This window comes from Pseudonaja textilis, chromosome 14, assembly GCF_049901715.1.
Source record: "Pseudonaja textilis isolate UNSWEBS1 chromosome 14, rPseTex1.2, whole genome shotgun sequence".
Classification (NCBI taxonomy): domain Eukaryota; kingdom Metazoa; phylum Chordata; class Lepidosauria; order Squamata; family Elapidae; genus Pseudonaja; species Pseudonaja textilis.
In genome coordinates, this window is record NC_142003.1 from 9,987,558 (window position 1) to 10,009,207 (window position 21,650).

Sequence of the window (21,650 nt, forward strand, 5' to 3'; positions counted from 1 at the left end):
CCAGCCAACCATGGTCTATCCAAGAAACTATTGAGAAGCCAATACTAGGGTGAAGGTAACACGTTATCTGTCTCCGTATCTGGGCTGATCAGAACAATCTTACGTTAATACCTTTTCTAATATATTTATTATGTAATAAGACACAGCAGGCCATATATAGGGCTATGATAAGACTGAGAATGCCACTTTGCACTTGGTAGATATTATAGAGGATTGAATGCCACCTGCTGGAATGCCAGAGCGCAATTTTTGTTGCTGCAGTGAGTGGAAGGTTTGATACTTTGGTTTGACACTTAGAAGGAATATGACTCATTTTGTCGAGGGAGTCACCGGAGTCCCTTCTCTTTGTAGAATGATCTCAACCCATCTCCTGAACCTGTCCTGGGCAGAGGGTCAGAAGGGAAGGAGAGCAGCTTCCAAGCGGTCCTACAAGTGTGAATTAAGATCCAACAAAGCAGCGGTAGCATGAATGGACGAATCATCATGGCGGTCCCAACAAGGTTTTAATCACTCCTCAGACTTGTCAGGGAATCAGTTACATAGCAGAGAATTGGTAACACATGAACCCAAAATACAGCTGGAAGGCTGAAAGGCCACCTCCGACTACTCCGTCAGTCAGGCTGTTAAGACACAGGATCAATTCTAGATCTTATCTGTCTTCCCTTACTGGCACTACTGATAGAACATCTGCTATCGGCTATACACAGTTGGCCAGAATATGAATAAAATGCACAGTAGCTGAATGTAAAAAGCTGAGCTTAAAAGATTATAAACTCATTTGAGCTCCAGACGTGTGCTGTTTCCATAACTGCAAATCCTCAATGCTGGAATTTATACAATTTTTTTAAAAAAGAAAAGACGTTCATACGCAATCCTGCCAGGCCTTTAGAAATGTTCATGAACTACCTGGACCCCCTCTATACCTTACTACTTCTTCTTCTTCTTTTAATAAAGTACCTCTTTCTCTTCTTCTTCTCTACTGCTCCAACCAACCAAACTGATTATGGGGGGAAACTGAAAATATAAGCCAAACAAAAGCAACCCTGGATAAAGTTACCAAAAATACAAGGGTTTTCCAACAACAAAAGCTACCATTTTTGTATCGTCTCCGTAAAGAGTGGGAGTGAAACCAATAATGAGCAACTTCCAAAGCAAGGGTCAGGTTGGGTCCCCTTCCCGAAGAAAAGAAAAGAAAAAAGAGAAGGGAAGAGAAAGGAAAGGAAGATAAAAGAAGTGGGAAGGGAAGGAAAAGGAGGAAGCAATCCTGCCTGGAATGTTGAATACAGGTTCTTGCACTAAACAAGAGAATTATAGCCCATGACGTCATCAATTCGGAGCACTGGTTATTTTCAGGAGCCTTACAGTAAATATGTAGGATGGACCCATAAGATCACTGGGGCAAAATATTAAGAGCTACCAGCATGGAGTTAGCAGACCCGGGCAGGGCCCATGATGATGAGCAACAATACAAACAAAAGGATTCCTCTTCAAACAGAATTTAATGGAAACTAACATGCCAGGATGCCAATCTAATCGAAGTGGAATGATTAATTCATCCTCCAAACAAACAAAAAAGGCATATAAAGCTTATGTTACATGTGTAAGCAAAAATCAGGTAACTGGAATTTTTTTAACATTTTTCAGCTAAAGTGGTAGCTTTCTCTTTCCAACCTACTTCCAACTCTCAAGACTCTTTTATATAGATCAGGGGTGTCCAAACTTGGTGACTTTAAAACATGTGGGCATCAACTTCCAGAATTCCCCAGCCAGCCATGTTGGCTGGCTGGGGAATTCTGGGAGTTGAAGTCCAGGGGACTTAAAGTCACCAAGGATGGAAACCCCCCGATACAGATGTTCTATGAAGCTGTGAGGTACTGCAGACCGACAGCCCATTTTGATGGCTGGTCCTTGTTATAGTACAACAGAGATGCTGACCCAGCCTTCTACCGAATGTTCACAATTCAGGAATGTGTAAATACAGAGAGAGCATCTCTGGGCTAAGGACACTCACTGTATGGCCCCAGACCCATGTTTCAGCACATTTCTCTTACTCTGTGCTAATGTGGGTCAGGGCTTTTGCTTTTCCAAGACAACATCGGTGCCACCCTCAAGTTAGATCACTCCAAGCCACAAAGGTAAGCTTTTTAATGTGAATCAGACTGGCAGGACAACAGCACTTGAGTTACATGTTTGTTACTTAGACCAAAACTCCTCAAAAGACATGGGGAGGGACATGAGGGGAAAACTGGGGGGGTGGGGGGGTGCGCAAGTGCTGTTAGGATCAAACTGCTAAAATACCGAAGATAAAAATCCTGAGATGCTTTGTACATTTAATGTGATTTGCCTGGCTGCTTTCTTTCCCTGGACCCATCAACCTTTCGAGGTGGGAGGAGGGGTGTATTTTAATATTTAAACACCTGTCCCAATGGCATCTCTGTGGCTCTGGGAGATTCTTTCACCAGAGCTGGAGTCCCCTCTGCACAGTAAATGCCTCTCTTGTGGCTGCTTCCTCTATCCAATCAATCAATCTACGACACGTGATCCATGCGTGTCATCAGAAAAAAAGGCAGCAGCCATAGCAGAAGAGGAAAGACAACTCTAAATTGTGCCTTAGGGTTAGGAGAATCCCTTTAATCCCTGCAATTTTGGGGGGATGAAGCCAAAAAGGGGGCAAAGGGGAGGAGATACAGAAATGGAACAAGAGTTTCTCCCAGTTCACCAGACGTGGGGGTGACTACTTTTAACTTTTATCTGCTTACGGTGGTCATTTGTCAAAATTCAAGTGTTGTAACTCTCAAGCAGAGCAGAGCAATAGCAGATTATGGTCCATTATCCCAGGTTTTTTTCCAACCAATGTTTACATTTATCAAGCAAAGTGCAGCTCCTAAGTGCAGCACTACACAATTTGTTCACCAATCCAGTACATTTCTGGGGGAAATCACCTGCCCAGCGAGAGTCTTGGATGACTCTCTTTGTTAAGTGACAAATTAGGACATGCGAACCAAATTCAGAAAGCAAGTAGGCTGAAAAATAGGCAAGCTGTTCAAAAACTACACCAAAGAGCAGAGCAATGAGCAAAATAATCCAGTTAACGTTCATTTAAATTAGAATGCTGTGTTAACTTCACCAGACTACAGAGATACAATAACCCCAAAACCAAACCCTATCCAGTTGAGAGCAATTGTCCCCAAATTACAACCAGGGTGCATGTCAATTAAACTACTGACTTTGTGTTTACAGAGGGTTGAATGTTTCAAATACCGGGGTGGAAATCCCCAAATTAAAGGGGTTTAGAAGAGAGGCCAAGGGCACCACCATTTCTGAGGTGCTTTCAATTCGGGTATGAACTTAAATTTGCAACAGAAATGCAAGTGATGCTGTAAAGTGGGCAGGTGAGGGTACTTTTTCCCCCCCTTTCTTTCTTAAAAGCAGATTGTAATCCTTCTGATAGGATTGCCTCCCAGCAGCTGATTTCTGCTTAACGTATTCGTGGGGTTGGAACCCTGGCTGCTGGGTCTGTTTAGGCTTAATAAAAACAAAGTTTTGGTCAATGGCAAGGAACTGTCATTGCTAGCTGCGGAAAGGATAGAAATTCAGAACTACAAAAGGATGTGCTGTCTTCCATTAATATAAATGAGAGAGAGAGATTTGGGCTGTGTAGAATGCTTCTCCGGGCTATTTACAGTACAAGAAGGGGATTCAGATCTCGCCGGCTTCTCTCTCCTCCGACCTCTTGGAGCGAGATTTGCCATTGGTGCTCTCGTGCCGCCGTTCAGACGAGCTCTTCTCTTTCTTCTCCCGGTCCCGCGATTTCTCTCTTGAAGACCGATCCCTGGAGGATCTGAAGTACAAAGCGAGCAACGTCATAAAGGACCCACTACAAAGGCAAAGCAGTTCAATCTAAACATACACCAAAGGTGGCCAAGAGAAGGAGCTGTAGATTTCTCTGTCAATTCTCCTTTCTGGACCTGGCTAGTTGAGCGGGGGAAAAGAAAATCACATTTCTGTGGACAGGCAGGACGGGGTGATGAATCCTCAAGTCAGCACTATCTAAATTGGTCTCAAAGGATATAAGAATTCAAAGGCTGGTTTTATCTGAAATGTAGCACATCTTCCCCAAAGGAATGGCCAAGCAACACAAAAGAACAGGTGAATCGCATAAGAACTCTCCAAATATAATTCAGGTTCTCCACACAGAGCCGATTTTGGTGCATCAAGCAGAATGCTTCAAAATCCAGATTTAAGAGGACGTCAATTCTTAAACGATGACGTTCTCCTAGACAGGAATGCTATTCAGAGGGCGGTGGCCTTGATTTATTGGGATATAAATTAATCCCATTCCTCCAACTTTGTAGCAATGGATGGAGTCAAAAGCAAATTCCTTAAAACGTTCACTGAAAAGTAAGACATAAATCTGTATGGCTTTTATCAAGGAACCATTCATGTCCAGGAAATAAAAACTGGCAATAAGGATAAGCATGAGAAAAGCCTTAGAATCTGAATAGAGCGAAGCGTCATAATTGTTTCCAAAGTGAGATTGGTAATTAATAAATTAGCTTCTGTGACTGCTGGGATTCCCGGCCAGCCTTGCAGAACTAAACACAACTCAATCTTGTTTTAATGCGTTCATATCCTAAGATTTGATGGTGACATTAGCACCAAGGAGATTCCGCCCCACCCCCCCACCCCCCACTCTGCATCACATCAAATACAGAGGAATTTTATGATATTCTATACATTATCACCCATTCTTCCATTTCTCTGGTTAGTACCCGACCATGCTGTAACTTGTTCTTTGCTACACATTTTACATTCCATTTCCTTTCAATCTGTACCAGTCACTGTCTCAAAGGTGCCTTTTGTTTTGTCTTCAAAAGGCAACTGGACTGTATTTTAAGGAAGAAGTTTTCTCGCTTCTCGTCCAAGAAGCTTCATCCGTTCAACTGATAAAGCTTTCTGGATGAGAAGCAAAATTACTTCTTCTTCCAGTCGCCTTTCGAAGCCCCCAAAAGACACCGTTGAGGCAACGATGACCTGGATGACTGAGAATCTCCACAGACATGTACCAGACAGTGTTCTTCAACGGCTTCCCCTCTTGACCCTAAAACCCAGCTTACCAAAGGAGCTCTCCAAGGTTGGCTCGGTCAAGGAATCGCTAGGCAAGCCAGTTTTATGAATGGCCCAACCTCTCTCCCCTTACGATAATAAAGTCACTTGCCCTCTCCTTCTGAGTCCAATCCATACTGCCACCCAGAGAAAAGCACAAACAATGATGTTAGTGCTCAAACAGAGGAGGGAGAAGAAAAAAAAAAACAGGAAGAAAAATAAGAGTCAGGAATTCTGAAGGTAGTTAAGATTCCTTCTTCAGCATTTGTGAACTTGCAAAGTGCTAGTGCTAGCCGACTTCAACGCCAGCCTGACTGCTACAGTCTCGGTCTATAAACCTGGATTGATTCTATTATCCTCACCCAAGTCAGCAATCTCCCTTTTCTCTCAACCCTGGTTTATCACATGGGGTTGGAATCTGCCCACTGCTAAAAGGTGGGGAAGAGGACACAAGGTATGAAGCTACAGGTAGTCCTTGACTTGCGACAACTGGAGCTGGAATTTCCATCGCTAAGCAAGGTGGCTGTTAAGTGATCCGTGCCCAATATTACCACTTTCTCTGCCAGGGTCTTTAAATGGCTCACTTGCAGCTGCTAAGTGAATCGCGGGGTGAAGCAAATCCAGCTTCCCCCATTTGACTCCGCTTGTCAGAAACTGGCTGATACGGTCACACGTTCCCAGGATCCTGCCATCTTTGGAAACGCATGCTGGTTGCCAGGGGAACCAATTTGGATCACAGGATTGTGAGGAGGCTGTGACAGTCGGAGGAGTCACTCTTTTGAGTTCAAATGGTTGTTAAATCGAGGACTACTTAAAATGGGAATTGTTACTTTGGGACTACAGGGCGATAGTCTTCATTCAAGACCATCAATGACTCTTCCCTAGCAGGATGGGTCTCCAAATGAATTAGGATAAACCCCATCGTTTCTAGCTAGCATTTGAAGGTATCTAAAGTGGTGTGGTGGCCTAGAGGTGGAGCTCTTGCCTCACAATAAGTTCGACCCTAGGTAGAGGCAGATATTCCTCCCTCTGGGCACAATGAGAAAATATCTGAATAAAACTCCACATTGGCAATAGGAAGGGCACCCGGCCAGTAAACACTCAGCTCCATTCAGTTGCCCAGACTCCATCCTGCGAGGGACTATGGGGTCAATAAAAGAACATGATAGGAAAATATCTAAAGGAGATGACCTTACAGGATGCAGAATTATCACTTCTTTTTAATTATTCCACTGGCTCGTTACATTGAAGCTGCTATGGACCTAAGAGCTGAAAACAAAGGTATTCTGCTCCCAAAGTTTTGCCCAAAAAGCTTTACCTGAGAAGGAGTCTTTTAGACTTGGGTGTAACCTTGCTCCATGAAGTTAAAACACAGATCCCCCCTCCCTCCAAACAACTCCAGTCCTTGACTAAAGCTTTCAGGATTCTGGAATGCAAAAATTGAGTTACATCTCTACTGCAAAAGCAACAAAAGGACGGGAACAGTTCCACATCCATAAATATTACCATTTATTTATCCAGCACCGCCTCTTATATATATACTTTTGCACCTGCCAGATACTGTTTCTTTCGAAGATGCTGAATTTTTAAGAAATTGCAGCAGATGATTTTTTTAAAAGAATCAGGGAGTTTTTTCAATCTGTTATTTTCTCTCCTGGTTTCTGGCATTTCCCATTTTTCCAGAAAATATTCTCCATGCAATTTTTGCCCCTGGGGGGCACTTTATGAGCTATAGTACATTTGAGTTTTCTGAAGTCTTCCCTTACCTGCTCTTTAGAGTAATAGTAATTACAGGGTCTTCCTCATTTCCTAATTGTCCAAACTTCTTTTCTTTATTGTTCATGTTTAAGACAGATTTAAAAAATGAATTTAGTATCTCAACCACCAGTTAACTGTTTCCACACATGTTATAATATCCCTAGTTTTCAATCCTCCTTTCTGTGCAAAGAAAAGGGATAAATACTCCATTTTCACTCACTCTTCTAATGGGTGAGGTTACAAATCCAACTTTATCATTAGGTAAATAAGATTTTCAAAGAAGTGTGGTTAACTTGTATGCGGGGAAATAAATTACTTCTCTTAAAACTTTTCCTTCTATAAGAGATAGAATGGGAAGTATTAAATGGAATTATTAGGTGTAAACTAGAAACTAGATCCATTCTCAATATCATTTTTTGTTCCTAATTTGGATTAAACTTGGTAACAAATCACTAGTTACGTTCTGTATTAAAAGACTGCCAGTTTGGATCACTTTTGTGCATCCATGTACATGCCTCTCTGAACGTTTTTAGAAATGCTAACAAACACCTTCCTGATAGCAATATGTCAATTATTCCCTATGTGAGCAGCATGCCTTTAGCAGAAGCAAAAGTGCTTTGAAGAAGGAGGGAAGTCTTCCCTTACATTGGGGAAAACAGAATTTGCAGGTCTGGCAAAATAATTCAAAATGGCTGCTGGAGCTTGCGGTCTTTGAAATGGATGAAATTTCTGCATATTCTATTCTATTCTATTCTATTCTATTCACGAAGGAGAAAAACGAGAGCTCATCCTTCCCTGATTCTTTGCATCATGGCAACCACACTTTTAAACCCAACATAATCCCTGGGGGCCTCAGAAACTGGCATATTCATTTCTAAATGTATGCTGGTTTCCTTTCAGCTAGAACGTGTTTCCTCTGGCTAAACTCCAAGCAAAACAAGCCATCCCCACAAAGTGGCAGTGAGAAATGCTGGCCATACTTATGCTTAGAGCTCCTGTCTCTGGATCCACGTCGGTGACCCCGACTGTGACTTCGGGAACGGCTGCGGTGGCGCCGGTGCCTCTCGCGTTCCCGAGACTTGGAACGGGATTTACGCTTCTCACGGGAAAGGGAGCGGGAACGTCGTCGCCTCCGCTCTCGGGATCGCGATCTGCAGCGGGAAGATTGAAAAAAAAAAAGTCAGTCCAGCCACATCAAAGAGTTCTCCATTAAGAGTGACTGGATGACCTGTTTCTTTTCACATACAGTACATGTATTATTTATGCCTGACTTTCCCTCTAAGGAGATAACAGGTGCTTGACTGTATTTTATCACACCGCTACACCAATGTATTTCATCACACCACTACACCAATGTATTTTATCACACAACTACACCTTGATCACCAAAGTACCAAGTACAGTGGTACCTTGGCACTCAACTGCTTTGAAACGCATTGGATTTGGTACTCAACACATTTTGACATGAACATTTTGTCCTGCTACTCATCATTTTTTTGATACTCAACACAAAAGCTAGATCTTGACAGTGTTGGCTGCCTTGCGACACACTACATTATTCCTTATGAGAAAAAATTGTTTGGCACTCATTGTTTTTGGTGCTCATCCCACCTCCTGGAACCAATGAACGATGAGTATCAAGAGTGTTTTGATATGGATGAAAAGGCCATCCTTAAGGATCTTAAGTTCACAGAAAAGCCACATTTTATTCTTTCCCCTTTATTCTCTTATGGTATTCAGCAATTTACAAATTAAATAAATAAATTGCCTCTTTAACAGTTGGGTCTTTATTAAGAAATGATTTAAATGACTTTCAGATTAGAGTCCACATAAATTAATGGCAGAACGGAAGGGCTTAGTTTTTTTTACCCCATGCCCTTTTAGCTCTGGCTTACAGTACTTCTGGATGACTTTATGCCTGTGAACCACAATTATACAAAGACTTCTACAAGAAAATCATTGGAATGTACATACGAGTCATTATGTCCAAAGACTGAGGTTACAACTAAAACTTTGCAAAATAGTATTCCAACTGCTTACTGATATGCCTCCAGATATTTTACAATTGGGGGACATTTCTGTTTTGTGTCTGGAAAAAAAGCTGCAAGTGGACAGCTGCCAAAAGCTATCAGGGACTCATCTGAAATGCAGGACCACCCCCTCAAATGTATATATACACACACACGTGCCCTTCTCTCACACATACAAGCTCCCTTACCTTCTGCGATCTCGATTTCTTGATCCAGATCTAGAAAAAAAGGAACAGAATTGTTTTTTTAAAAAAGCTGGAGACAATATGCAAGCGCAGTTATGAGCGTGTTCTGATGTAACAGGAGTCTTTGCTTTAAAAAGCATCATACACTTTTAAGACCCCAGAAGGTAACACACTGAAAAGGTTGAGAATGAATTTGGCAAAGGATGATAAAAGTAAATTCTAAATAGTGGCGAAAGATGTTTAATCAACACTTTTCATCTTCTGTCAAGCAGCCCTCTTATTCTACTTTGGGCAGCTATTTGAATTTTTCTTTCCTTCCTTCCTCTTCCACTTCTTTCTTCTATTTCCAAATTCTAATGATTTAAAGAAGGCACAAGGGCTCCAATGTCTGCGCTGCCTGGGGACCAAACCTAGGCCAGTTTCTACTGTGTTATTTCTTTAAGCTCTTGTCAGAGCAGGAGACCTCTTATGCCACTGTGCCATGAAGCCCCATGCTTCTCCTCTGCAATTCCTCACCGTTGTCCCACACGTTCTTCTCGCTCTCTTTCTTCTCTCCTTCTCAACCGGTCCTGATTCCTCTTCTCCTGTTTTTCAGCTACGGTTTTCTAGAGTGAGACGAGAAACATTGTCAAATGTGAGCGGCCTCTATATCAAAAGGATTCCCGCAGAGAGCAAGGAGGACTCATTCAAAGACAGGTGGTGACATCGTACTCTGTCCCCAAGTAATAAGTGACCCGTTAAACTTAAAAGCAGCAGCAAAAGGTTAGAAAAAGTATCCGGCTTCTTAAAAGTAGTTAGTATGTAAGTAGTTAGTATGTAGTTAGTATGTAAAAACCATTGAAGATTACCCTCTGAATACACATCATTATCTCAGTACATCACAATGTTAGTATATCCTGATATATTTCTAATATATTGGGTCCACAAACCTCAATAAGTGAGATAATGTTCTCATCAACAGTTTCAGGACTAACATCTTTACCCAACAACCAATAAGCAAATTAGGAGAGAGTTGCAGAGATTAATTTGAAACAGGCAATGTATCAAGGCAGAGAGTAGTGGGAGTAGGAATACTTTGCCAAAATATCAAATAGTCAAGCATGAAGAAAATGATCCTATCAGCAACTCAGTTTCTGAGGCACCAAGAAAACTCAGAATACTAGATGATCAGCATCCTCTTCTTCTAGAGACTAGCATTCTGATACCAATGTTAATGTAACCCTGATCAGTCCAGGAAAGAACACGATGCTTCTCACATGCAGCTTGCACAGTACAAAACTGGAGGCAAAGCAGTGACAGAAACATCACCCACACTCAGATTTTACAAGTTTATTTGCTGATGAAGTATCGGTTTTATATACAGTGAAACTCTGGGTCGCGAATGCTCCTGTTCATAACCAAATCAGGTAGCAAATAAGAAATCCACCCGATTTTAGAGTCAGGTCAGGATTCAAAAATCGGGTGGCAAACAAAATCGGTATGGAAAGATTTCATTTCCGTGCCGATTTCCCTTTCGCTGCCATTTTTTTTTGACTGTGCACATGTGCAGTCAGTCATGCTTCTGGACATGACCAAATCGGGTCGCAACCAGAGCCTGGAAACTGATTACGGTCGCGACCAGAGGCTCCACTGTACACTACCTTAAGTCACCCCTCAAAATGAGAAGTACTAGAAGTGTTTATTTAGAAGAAGAATAGACTTCCCTGTTGATAATGTCAAGTTTCTGGCTTCAACCTACAGATTTATCCCACAGACAATTAAACAGGAGGGTCAAATTAGTTAATTCTAATTAACAGGTCTGACTCACACAGGGCTGTTTACTTGATGACAATCATGGAACTAAATAAAACATCTCACATCAATGAGGTCATTTCACTCATATATTACAGTATTAAGAATTTTACTTAGCAGAGTAAAATCAAGGTACACACCTGTGAACTTAATCGTGTGTGCATAAAACTCTCCCTATTCTAGAAGGTTGTCTGACATGGGCTAGTCACCCATTGTAGGTTTTAAAGAACAAGAGAAAACTCAAACACTGATTTACCAACATGGTGTCTACCCAAATGTCAAACTCTCCAGTTATTTTAAGGCTCTTTTCCTACAAGAGGACTTTACCCCTGAGTAACCACAGCCCTTACCCGCAACTGGTCCAATTTCTCACGGATCTGAATGAAGCCCAAATGCAATTTGCCCCCAAAGTGATCAGCAAGGCGACGGTCGTTGTCATGGAGACCGAGGTATGCGGAACAGACCTCGCAAACACGCAGCTTCTGTTGCTGGAAACTGGACGCAGGCATAGAATTGCGGTATTCCTCCTATCGAAGATCAGAAAGAGGTTAAAATTAAAACGCCCATCGCTCACTTTTCTGTCTTTCTTAGCGCCACCTTAGCCAATGACTCATCATTACCTTGCAGCACATCACAAATACTATCAACACTACTCTAATCTAGGAAGCTGTGTTAGTCAAAGAGAAGAGAAATGTTACAATTTCCTTCTCCATTTTTCAACTGAGATAATAAACCTGTTTTGCTTGGCTAGTGATATCCTAGACTTCCTCGGGATAAACAAAGCAGTAAACCTGCATATTCAGTTCAGAAAGAACAAACCTCCGCTTCTTTCTTCTTTGCACGGACTTTGTCCACTTCCATCAGGATCTTCTGGGATTCATCCACATTCCCTTCAGCTCCTAACTGCTCAGCTTTAGCCAGAAGCTTCCCAATGTCTTCATTGAGTTCGTGTACTTTCTCTGCCTAAAGAACAGACATGGGTTTGGGGTCATTTGTCTGATTGAAGAAAATGTTATGTGACTCACTCTCAGTGATTCCAGGTAGCTTACATAGATTAAAAAAGCAATACAAAGCAATAACTAATCAAGGAATGGATTTCCAAAGGAAAAACTGCAGACTACAGGAACCAGGAGAACCACTCAGGTGACCCTGAGGACACAGATAAACCTCCAAGTGGCCTCAACGACTCTCTAAAAAGGATGCAAATGACCAGCTGTCTGCAAGGAACATAAATCCTTCCATTCCTCACCATCCAGTCAGAGCTGAAGAAGCTTCTTGGATGAGAAGCGAAACGTCTTCAAAAGAAAAAACAAGGAAGTCCAGTTGCCTCCTGAAAAAGCACCTTTGGGACAATAACTTATCAAGCAAGTGGATTTTTTTTAATTATCCAAGGGGGAATATATCACCAGTTTAGGACTCAGTGCCATTCCCAAACCTGGAATGCCGTGCCAGGGGATTCATATCAAAATAATAGGTACATCAAGGACATAAAATCAAATCAAACCAATTTTTAGGTTAAGTTGAACAAAAATCCAACTAATTTATCTTAAATGTGATTCATAGCATCACACCCTATTGGGGTTAATAATAATTTTCCTCTTCTGTCACATTAAAGAGTTTGATCCGACTGCAACTTTGAAGGACTCAAGGCAAATCAAGCATCTCACATGGAAGTAGTTTTATTTTTTGAAGTTCTGGCAGGCTTAAGAGAAACTACGTTCATTTTTAGTCTTCTGGTTCAACCAATGCATCTTTAGTTTTGTAATGAATTTTAGCACTGGCAGAAAGCCATGAGACAAAAGTAAAACTAGTAAGTGAAGCCATTATTATATAATGTAAAAGCTTTCTTTCTTTCTTTAGCACATGAAGCATGAATAGAACAGATAAGAGCAATTCTTCACACAATCTCTTAGATAAACTAATGTTATCCCCAATGTAAATACTGAACATGCAGCTATGCTCTTTAATTGACCTTTAAATCTAGTTTCTATATTTCTAAAGGAATTTCAAAGGGGCTTGAAGAGGGACTTCATGCTTACAACATCTGTGATATTTCTAGCTCTTAGTTATCTCAGAGGTTTTCATCTAGATGTTAAGCCTAGATTGCCAATTGAAACAACCACCCTAAGACCACCTAAATGGATTTTGCCCAATCAATCGTATAGATAACCCCCAGGTGAAGGCTTACACAACAGCCAGTTACAAGACTGTGAATTTCAAGAGTCTCGCCATTTCACCAAGAGCACAACGGCACCACAGAAATACCTTGGCAGCCACTTCAGCGCTGATTTCCTCCTGGGTTTCTGCAAGTCGTTTTTTAGCCAGTTCTGTTCTTCGATCACACTCAGCAATGAAAGACTCCAAGTGGTCCATCGCCTGATTGTACAGAAACAGACAGTGCTAATGTTAGAAAGCCATTCTTTACACACCCTTATTTCAGTGATAAAAATCAAGGGAGGAAGGCAGCATGAAAGGCCCATTTGAAAATGCACAGCCTTATTTCTCTTTACTTCTTGTTGCCACTTCAACAAGCCACTTCAAAAAGAGATCATTAAAGAAATGGAAAACAAGAGATTTTCTTCTGAAGAACAGGAAATGTTATTTATAAAACTTTTCCTCACAGCTAAAGTAATAACCTAACAACGTTGCAGCACCATTATTACAACTTTATAATTTTGGTTAGGATTAATACAGGGTCCCCCAAACTTGGCAACTTTAAGACTTGTGGACTTCAACTCCCAGAATTCTCCAACCAGTAGCTATGCTGGCTGGAGAATTCTGGGAGTTGAAGTCCACAAGTCTTAAAGTTGCCATGTTTGGAGACTTCTGGATTAAGAGAATACAGCGACAACAGAAAGGTGAATACACTTAGGTTAAATTTTAGCTTTTAAAGCATGAAGGATTCAGACTCTCTCCAAAGTTGACACAGATAACCAAGCTTTTAAATCATAGTACAGTATTTGGAATTTGAAGAGGCTCAGTTGAGCAGGATGAACTACTGAATTAACAGTCTCCACTCTTCTGGGAAGAAGGGGTCAATCTATAGCCAATTCACACAGAACAAAAATACTTCTAGTTATCGATACCCATCCTGACATATGCTAGAAGGTAACCTGTTAGAGCTGTGTCAGACTGAAAAGGATGAGCCTGCAACAAGCACAGAATAATTTGCACTATCTTTACTCTGCAGAAAAGCCCTTGAAGCTTCCTAGCATAATTTAGTTGTAAACGACTGCCTTTTTTATTCGTCTCATTACAATAAAGTAACAAGTAATTATCTAACAGCCACAGCCTACTGCAATAATAGTACATAACAGAGATATCAAAGGGCTGCCTGTTCTTGTGTCTGCTTATTATTATCAAAATGGAAAGCACTTACATCCAGCTCAAAGAACAGGTCCCTCTCTTTACTGGCAATCTCGTAATCTGCTCTCAGGGCCAAATCATGAATCTTTGTACACTCTCCAAGGTCCATACGCTATTGAAGAAAAAAAAAAAGGAAACAATATCATCTGAAAATCCAGTGTATCACCACATTCAAAAGATGCAACCACTAGTGATTAGCAAATGAATCAATTATAACCAGCTGCTCAATTTGTTTCATAGTCCAAAGCGTACAGAAGAGTACACAATGGGAATTTTGCTACAAAATAGCCATATTGAGAAGTCTCAATACCGATGAAAAGTACACAGACTAGGGAACTGTAATTTCAACTAAAACACAGGATTATAGAACACAATTTTATAGAGTTCCTCTGGGATGTATACTTCTCGCTTTAGATCATTTAATTAGAATACTGGAACACACACGCACAAAACCACTTTTGAAAATGATCCCAAAGCTCCATGTGAGCCAAACGGACAGCATCATATTACAAAGAGCTGCATATCTCTTGTGGGTTGCAGCTCACTTGATATGGTAGGATTTGAGCTCCTCCTGCTTCCTAAAAGGCCACTGCTTCCTCTATCAGCAGCAGCAACAAATTATTATTTTTTTTACATTTCCTCAAATTGTGATGGCCTCATTATACTTTTATTGCCTTTTAAAAATGTTTTAATATTGTCATATCACGTGCGATGACCTTTGTAACAAATAACTTAAACGTTTTCAAGTTAGTATTTCAAAGTATGAAAGTTTAAGTTGAAAATGTTTAAAAGTTCGCATTTCTCAGGCACCAGAGCTTGCAACGCGACATCTATACTTTTTTTCTGTTTGTTTAGTGACCATTCAAGGTTACAAGCACTGAAAAAAAGTGACATGACCATTTTTCACACTTATGACTGTTGCAGCATTTGCACGGTCATGTGATCAAAATTCGGACACTTGGCAACTGGTTCATATTTTATGTCATCTGCAATGTCCCAGGGTCATGTCATCCCTTTTTGCAATCCTTCTGAAAAGGAAGCTCAATGGGGAAACGATTTTCACTTAACTGTGGCAAGAAAAGTCATAAAATGGGAACAAACTCGCTTAACCGTCTCGCTTAGCAACAGAAATTTTGGGGTCAATTGTGGTCGCGAGCCGAGGACTCTCCGTGCCTCTATCCATCGTGGCCACTAGCCACAACTACTGGGAAATCTGGGGAGCGGCAACTCAATATAGCGAAGGGAGCAGGCTGAGGAACGTGGACATAAAAGAGGGACCAAGGCGAGGGCCCTGAGAAAGAGGACTTACCGTCCCTGCTAAAATATCGTGAGGACAACAGTCCAGAAGATGGCTCTTGCAGACCCGTTCGTCTGTAAACTTCACCCTTTGTCTGGTTTCATCTCCTGAAATTCATTTTCCGTTATAAATATGAAATATTGTTACACGTCGACGAAGCAGGGTAAATGGCAGTACGTTTTATTTCACCTCATTAATGCAGATAAAAATCATTCGCGAACCCCAGAACGGATCGGAAAATTAATAAAAGCGTTAAAAAGTTATAGATTTTTTTTTTTGGTCTTACTTTCACAGCTGAGAATCAAACTATGCACAGCATTTCATATCATGTGCACTACTTAATATGGTGCTGACCATAATTACATCCACAAGTCACGATATTTACATAAAAAACCCACACACAATCTGGGTCCAGACCACGGAAGATCTTTTCTACGGAGAAAAAAAAGGCTCGGAAAACCAAAACCCGTTCTAGCTGAAGGCCGTGAATCACACCCAGAAATTTTACTAGGTAGCCATTTATGAATCAAGTGTCTTTTTATTAAGTACTGATGATTCATACGTATTAACACACATTGAATGTCTAAAGGCTACCAGACTTTTCTCTAAAAAGTGATAATTGTCTTATGCCTCCCTTTTCCCACCCTCACTTGAGAGCCATTTAAAACAAGCAAAAAAAAAAAAATATTAGTTGATACACACTGCGAGCTCCAACACATACAATACCCATCTGCATTCTTCAAGACCTCAGCTGCAGAATTTTATGCCCGCTGTTGAAAAGTTTTAAAGGAAAAGTTTTCTTGCCCAAACCTGCAGTAAGGAAGTCAGGGGAATGATACATAAAAAGTAAAGGCAAAGTGGTAATGGTATGTGACAACTGTTCTTTAAAAAGCTAGTCTGTGTATGACTATAGATCAGGATTTGCAAGCATCCGGTTGTGTCTACTAAAAATGTTTTTTTTTCTCTCTCTCTTTCCTTCTTTTCTAAACTATACTTTTAAAGTTACTTGTGAAAAAAATCAGCAAACACTTTTTTTTGTTATAACAGCTTTAAAAATTGGTTGTGACTCACGGCTCGATGAACATGAGGCTTTTCTGCAACTCCCTTGCAGATTGATGTAGGCAGGCAAAGATACACTGAACCTTTATAAATAAAATAGAGGGGCCACAATTGTTCAGTTTGTATGAAATAAAAATATGGGAAGCAATTAAAAAAAACAACTCAAATTACACAGAAAGAACGAGCACTTTATTCATTTACGAAACCAAGTGCAAAAAGTTATCTGTAGGGTTTTGCAAAGGTGCCACTTTCAGTGGCTGATTTCCAGTAGGGAAGCAGATACCAACTTTGTCAGGAATGTACAGCTTTTCAAGGGAAATATATATATATATATGTATATATTTCTGGGGCACATACTAAGGCCCTGTTTCCATACAGAACAGGCCTACCTTCATGTTTGTTTGTTTTTTTACACATGAAGCCTTACGTCTACAGGCGAGTCTACAAAAGAAAAGCCTCACCACGTAAAACCAGAAAAGTCGGGCTTTCAACTCACGATGCAGAGTTCTAGCCGACGTATCTGGGGTGTAAAGCCTTATGTCTTATAGGCAGCGTCAACTGTCCAAGTTATAAAAAATCGGTGTTCGTCTATGTATTCCCTGCCAATGCTTTCCAGAAAGCCCTACAAATGCACAGCGTACACCCAATCCCATGCTATTTCCAAAGCCTGATTGTCCCCTTCATACCATCTGTACCAATGTTTTATATCACTGAGCAGATGTTTCCAGGCATCAGGTGTTACATCAAGAACCCCACCTGCTTGAGCAGGTAGCTGGACTCGGGTAGCAAGAAGATGGGGATGACGCAGGTGCCGGGGACTTGTCTATCCTGCCTGAGCACCTGTCACCAGGAGCTGAGCGGAAAACCATTTTGCCACCCATGTTACTAGGACCAACGCCACCAACGCTGGCCAGGCTGCTGTTCTACCAAACCGGCCTGACTGGTTTGCCATTCAAAAGCTGGCTTTGTTTTGCTCTCATATTTAGTTTCCTTTTGCTAAAGATGGCCTGCGTAACCCAAACAAGAACTTTTGCCAAAGGCTAAAGTCCATTTCTGGGCATTTTGTTGTTACCACAATGCCTGTTAGAAAGCACATATCAGAAGAGCATCGAAACGGCAGCTTTCCTGCTCCTCCAACATTTCACTGTTCTGAAGTACAGGCAGTCCTCGACTTACATCCAATTTGTTTAGTGACTGTTCAAAGTCACAACGGCACATTTCTCACACTGCCGACTGCAGCAGCATCCCCACGGTCCCGTGATCAAAAACTCGGGCGCTTGGCAACTGGCTCCTATTTATGACGGTTGCCATGTCCCCTGGGTCACGGCATCCCCCTTTGCGACCTTCAGGCAAGCAAAGTCAACGGAGAAAGCCAGATTCAAATCAGATCCAAAGGTGCATCGTCAATGCACACGTCTACAACGAAATTGAAAGATTCACTGAACAGCCTTGTGTTGCTAACTTAACTTCAACGATTCGTTTAATGACAGCGGCAAGAAAGGTTATTCTTATTTAGTTAACTGTCTTGCTTAGCAACGGAAACGTTGTGCACAATTGTTGGCCGTAAGTCGAGGACTAACTGTCTACACTGCCTCTGGATTTGGAAGCTCTACTTAGCCAGCCTAATTAATGCCCCCCCAAATCAAGCAGAAGGGGACAAACTCCTCTTTTCAAGGGACAAATTCGAATTCCCCTGCAGCAACCAGGAGCTTTTATTGATGGATGGATGGGTGGACTGGTTACGTTTGGCTTTTTTTTTTTTTAATACCACCCATCTTTCCTATAAGGGTGACACTGGGTGGCTTTTACTCCCCCCCCCCCAAATTTGTTTAAATCTTCCATTTAGATCCCTTGGATTTGTTGTTTATTTCTTCGACTTACATCAAACCCCCGCAAGGCTGGCATTTTAGGCTGAGCGGGGGTGGGGGGGTGGGGGGGTTTCCCCTTCCCTCAGGCAGAAACCAACCCAAGGGGCTCCAGCCAGGTAATCTGTGAAATTATAAAGCTCCCCACCCCCACAATACAAATAAATAAAAATAAATATCTTTTCTAATTTATTTTTTTTTAAAGGGAAGTTCCTGGTCGCTGATCCTCCTCCACACAGCCTTCCCCCAGCCCCTAAGGCGTTCGGGGAGTCACCCTCAGGGGAAGCCCACAACCAAGAGGGTTATTTGGGGTGTGGGGGGGATATAGATATGGGTGGGGGGCCCGCATACAGAAGCAATGGCGTCCCTGTTAAGGGGCGGAAACACCCCGTCGGGCCAAGCGGGGGAGCCCAGCAAAAGGCGGACGGGGACCGGGGGGCGTTTATGAGGGGCGAATGCGAAGCGAAGGGCGACGAAAAGGAGGGGAGGCGGCGGCGGCGGCGGGTCGCCTCGTCCAGGCCTCGAAAGCGTCCACGCCGGGCCCGGAGGGCGCGGCCTTCCTTCTTTGCTCTCCTTCCTTCCTTCCTTCCTTCCTGCAGGCCCCCGTCTCGCCCGCCCCAACTCACCGTCCCGGGCCGTGCCCATCAGCTGGTCGAGCAGCGCTCGCATCTGGGCCTGGGCCGACATGGCGGCGGAGGGCCTCGCGTCTCCTTGGAAACGGCGGAGGGGGGGGGAGAGAGAGAGAGAGGGAGAGAGACACAGAGAGGGAGGGAGGCCCGTCGCGAGCGGCCCCGGGCGCGAGCGGCCTCTTAACGGCCTCCTGGCGTCGCCTGCCGTCGCAAAGCACGGCGGGAAGTTTGGCGGGGGGGGGGAAGAGGAAGGAGCGGCAGAGACGACGCGAGAGAAAAGGAGCAGGAAGATGGGAGACGGAGGGCGTCGGTGACGTCATCGCGCCGGACCGCTTCCGCTCCCCGGAGAGCAATGGCACGCCTGGAGGCAAGATGGCGGCCTTACTTGGCAGAGGCTTTCGGGAGTTGTAGTTTCCGGCCCTGCTTCAGTACATGAAGGCCCGGGGAATTGTGGAATGGAAGTTCACACGTCTTTAAATTTGGAGAAAAAATGGGAGGCTTAGTGTGGTTTAATGAAGGCAGGCAGGGGTGGCCGACATCATAAATCATAATAAACACAAAAACCATAGTTAGGTTATGTTGACTTGGCCAGAATTGTGCAGTAGGAATGCAACCAGATAACAGATAATCAAAATTGGAAGGGACCTTATAAGTCATCTAGTCCAACCTCCACACCCAAGCAGGAGACCCTACACCATTTCTGACAAATGGCAGTCCACTCAGTTTCTTGGTTGATTTCATGATTTCATGCAACAGGTGTAATATTTGCTGGAAGAAGCGTAAAAAGATAAGATTTTTTATTCTCTTTTTGAGAGCAAAGGAAATGGCAGCCCACCCAAGGCGGTGAGTTTCACTAATACAAGTAGTACTTGACTACAGAACATTTCATTTAGTGACTGTCTGAAGTTACAACAGCACTGAAAAAAGCGACATGACCATTTCTCACACTTACGACCATTGCAGCATCCCCATGATCACACGATCAAAATTCAGACATTGGCAAGTGACTCAAATTTATGACGGTTGCAATGTCTTGGGGTCAGGGCCTTTTGCAACCTTCTGACAAGCAAAATGAATGCGGAAGCCAGATTCATTTGGCAACCGTGTTACTAAACTTAACAAACTAGCAATTCACTTAACAACTCTGGCAAGAAAGATTGTAAAATGGGGCAAAACTGAGGTGACCAACCGCCCTCCTTTAGGGAGGACAGTCGTTCTTTTGTAAGTTCTGTCCTCTCTCGAAACGTGTCCTCCTACATGTCCTCCTTTTTGATATTTGAAGACTAATCTGTAAATCTCCATTTTTGATCGATGCTGATCCGATCTGTTGTGTGTGATGTGACGTTTTTGTATTTGACATGACGATTCGTCAAGGCTTGGTACAGTGCGGAGAGACGTGATTATGCGATGCATGCGCTCCACATAGGAGAATTGAGAGAGTGTGCCATGCGCAAGAGTGCACCATGCGCAAGTGGCTGTGTTTTATTCCTTCAATTTATTTGTGTCCTCCTTCTCATTGTAAAAAAGTTGGTCACCTTAGCAAAACTCACTTAGCAAATGTCTCACTTAGTAATCCAAAATTTGGGGCTCAATTGTGATCGTAAGTCGGGGACTGCCGGTAAATTTCTGCTTGCTGGACTCGTGATAGGATCTCCTAAACCCGTATCTTACAATGTGTAGTTCTGATCTTAGACAGCAGAGGTCACTAAGCATTTACGAAGCGCCAAGCCTCATTTACCGTCAGTAAGGAAAAATTACACTTATTACAGCATAAACTTTCTGCAAACTATCCAAAGTCCCTGCTGGGGGTTGTGGAAAATCATTCTCGGTTTACAAAAATCTAAGATAGCCTTCTCTAACCCAGAGCTTCCCAAATCAGCACCTCTTTAACTAAGATGAACCTGGAACTATGGACCCAACTGGCTGGGGATGATGGAAGCTGCCATTGGTGGTCAAGAGACTGAAATTGTGAAATCTTGAAATGGAATCTTAGGAATCTTGAAATTCCTAACCCCGATTTATGGAAGGAGATCTTTTGCCACTGATTTTTGAATTTTTGAATGGAGTCACAAATTTAGATCCAGCTATAGTTTTAACAAACTATATATTTTTCTATCTCGGTCCATGCAGTTATGTGACTTAAGCATGTAATTGTGCTAGAGAGTATGGTAGGTTGAATGATGTCACAAAAGATGTTGAGACTCTAGAAAGAGTGCAGAGAAGAGCAACCAGGATGATTAGGGGGCTGGAGGATAAAACATGAAGAACAGTTGTAGGAATTGGGTAATTAGTTTGATGAAAAGAAGCACCAGGGGACAAATGATAGAAGTATTCCAGTATTTGAGGGGCTGCCCCAAAGGAGTGGGGTCAAGCTATTTTCCAAAGCCCCTGAAGGCCAGACAACTGAACAAGGAGAGATTCAACCTGGAAACAAGGAGAAATGTTCTGACAGAAAGAGCAATCAACCAATGGAACAGAAGTTTCCTTCCGAAGTTGTGGGAGCTTCATCACTTGAGACTTTCAAGAAGAGACTGGACTGCCATCTGTCAGAAATGGCGTAGGGT

At 42.4% G+C, this 21,650-nt stretch overlaps 1 protein-coding gene across 5 annotated transcripts; it reads right to left on the bottom strand.

Annotated features, from left to right (window-relative positions):
* Positions 1–484: 484 nt before the first annotated feature.
* LUC7L (LUC7 like) lies at positions 485–19,304 on the bottom strand. 5 transcript variants are annotated; one of them, XR_015739531.1, is made up of 12 exons: positions 19,084–19,304; positions 15,546–15,640; positions 14,250–14,348; positions 13,136–13,246; positions 11,690–11,833; positions 11,221–11,397; positions 9,596–9,684; positions 9,083–9,112; positions 7,845–8,015; positions 6,873–6,936; positions 5,118–5,243; positions 2,648–3,841 (listed from the first exon to the last, which is right to left on the bottom strand). XR_015739531.1 is itself a non-coding variant. In XM_026704150.2 (11 exons), the coding sequence occupies exons 1-10, from the start codon at positions 19,142–19,144 to the stop codon at positions 6,909–6,911; spliced, it is 1,005 nt and encodes a 334-aa protein (XP_026559935.1). In that variant the 5' UTR covers positions 19,145–19,304; the 3' UTR covers positions 485–3,841; positions 6,873–6,908. The 5 variants fall into 5 exon arrangements, 3 of the variants coding, with proteins under 3 accessions (XP_026559935.1, XP_026559937.1, XP_026559933.1); XR_015739532.1 differs by lacking the exon at positions 2,648–3,841 and adding an exon at positions 6,425–6,532 and having other exon boundaries at positions 5,120–5,243; XM_026704150.2 differs by lacking the exon at positions 5,118–5,243 and having other exon boundaries at positions 485–3,841.
* Positions 19,305–21,650: the final 2,346 nt, after the last annotated feature.

Coding starts and splice junctions, on each gene's coding strand:
- LUC7L (XM_026704148.2), bottom strand. CDS start 19,144: ATGTCGGCCCAGGCCCAGATGCGAGCGCTGCTCGACCAGCTGATGGGC. Junction 13,247..14,249: donor ACCTGTTCTTTGAGCTGGAT/GTAAGTGCTTTC, acceptor CTGTACAATCAG/GCGATGGACCACTTGGAGTC. Junction 8,016..9,082: donor AGAAATCGAGATCGCAGAAG/GTAAGGGAGCTT, acceptor TTCCCGCTGCAG/ATCGCGATCCCGAGAGCGGA.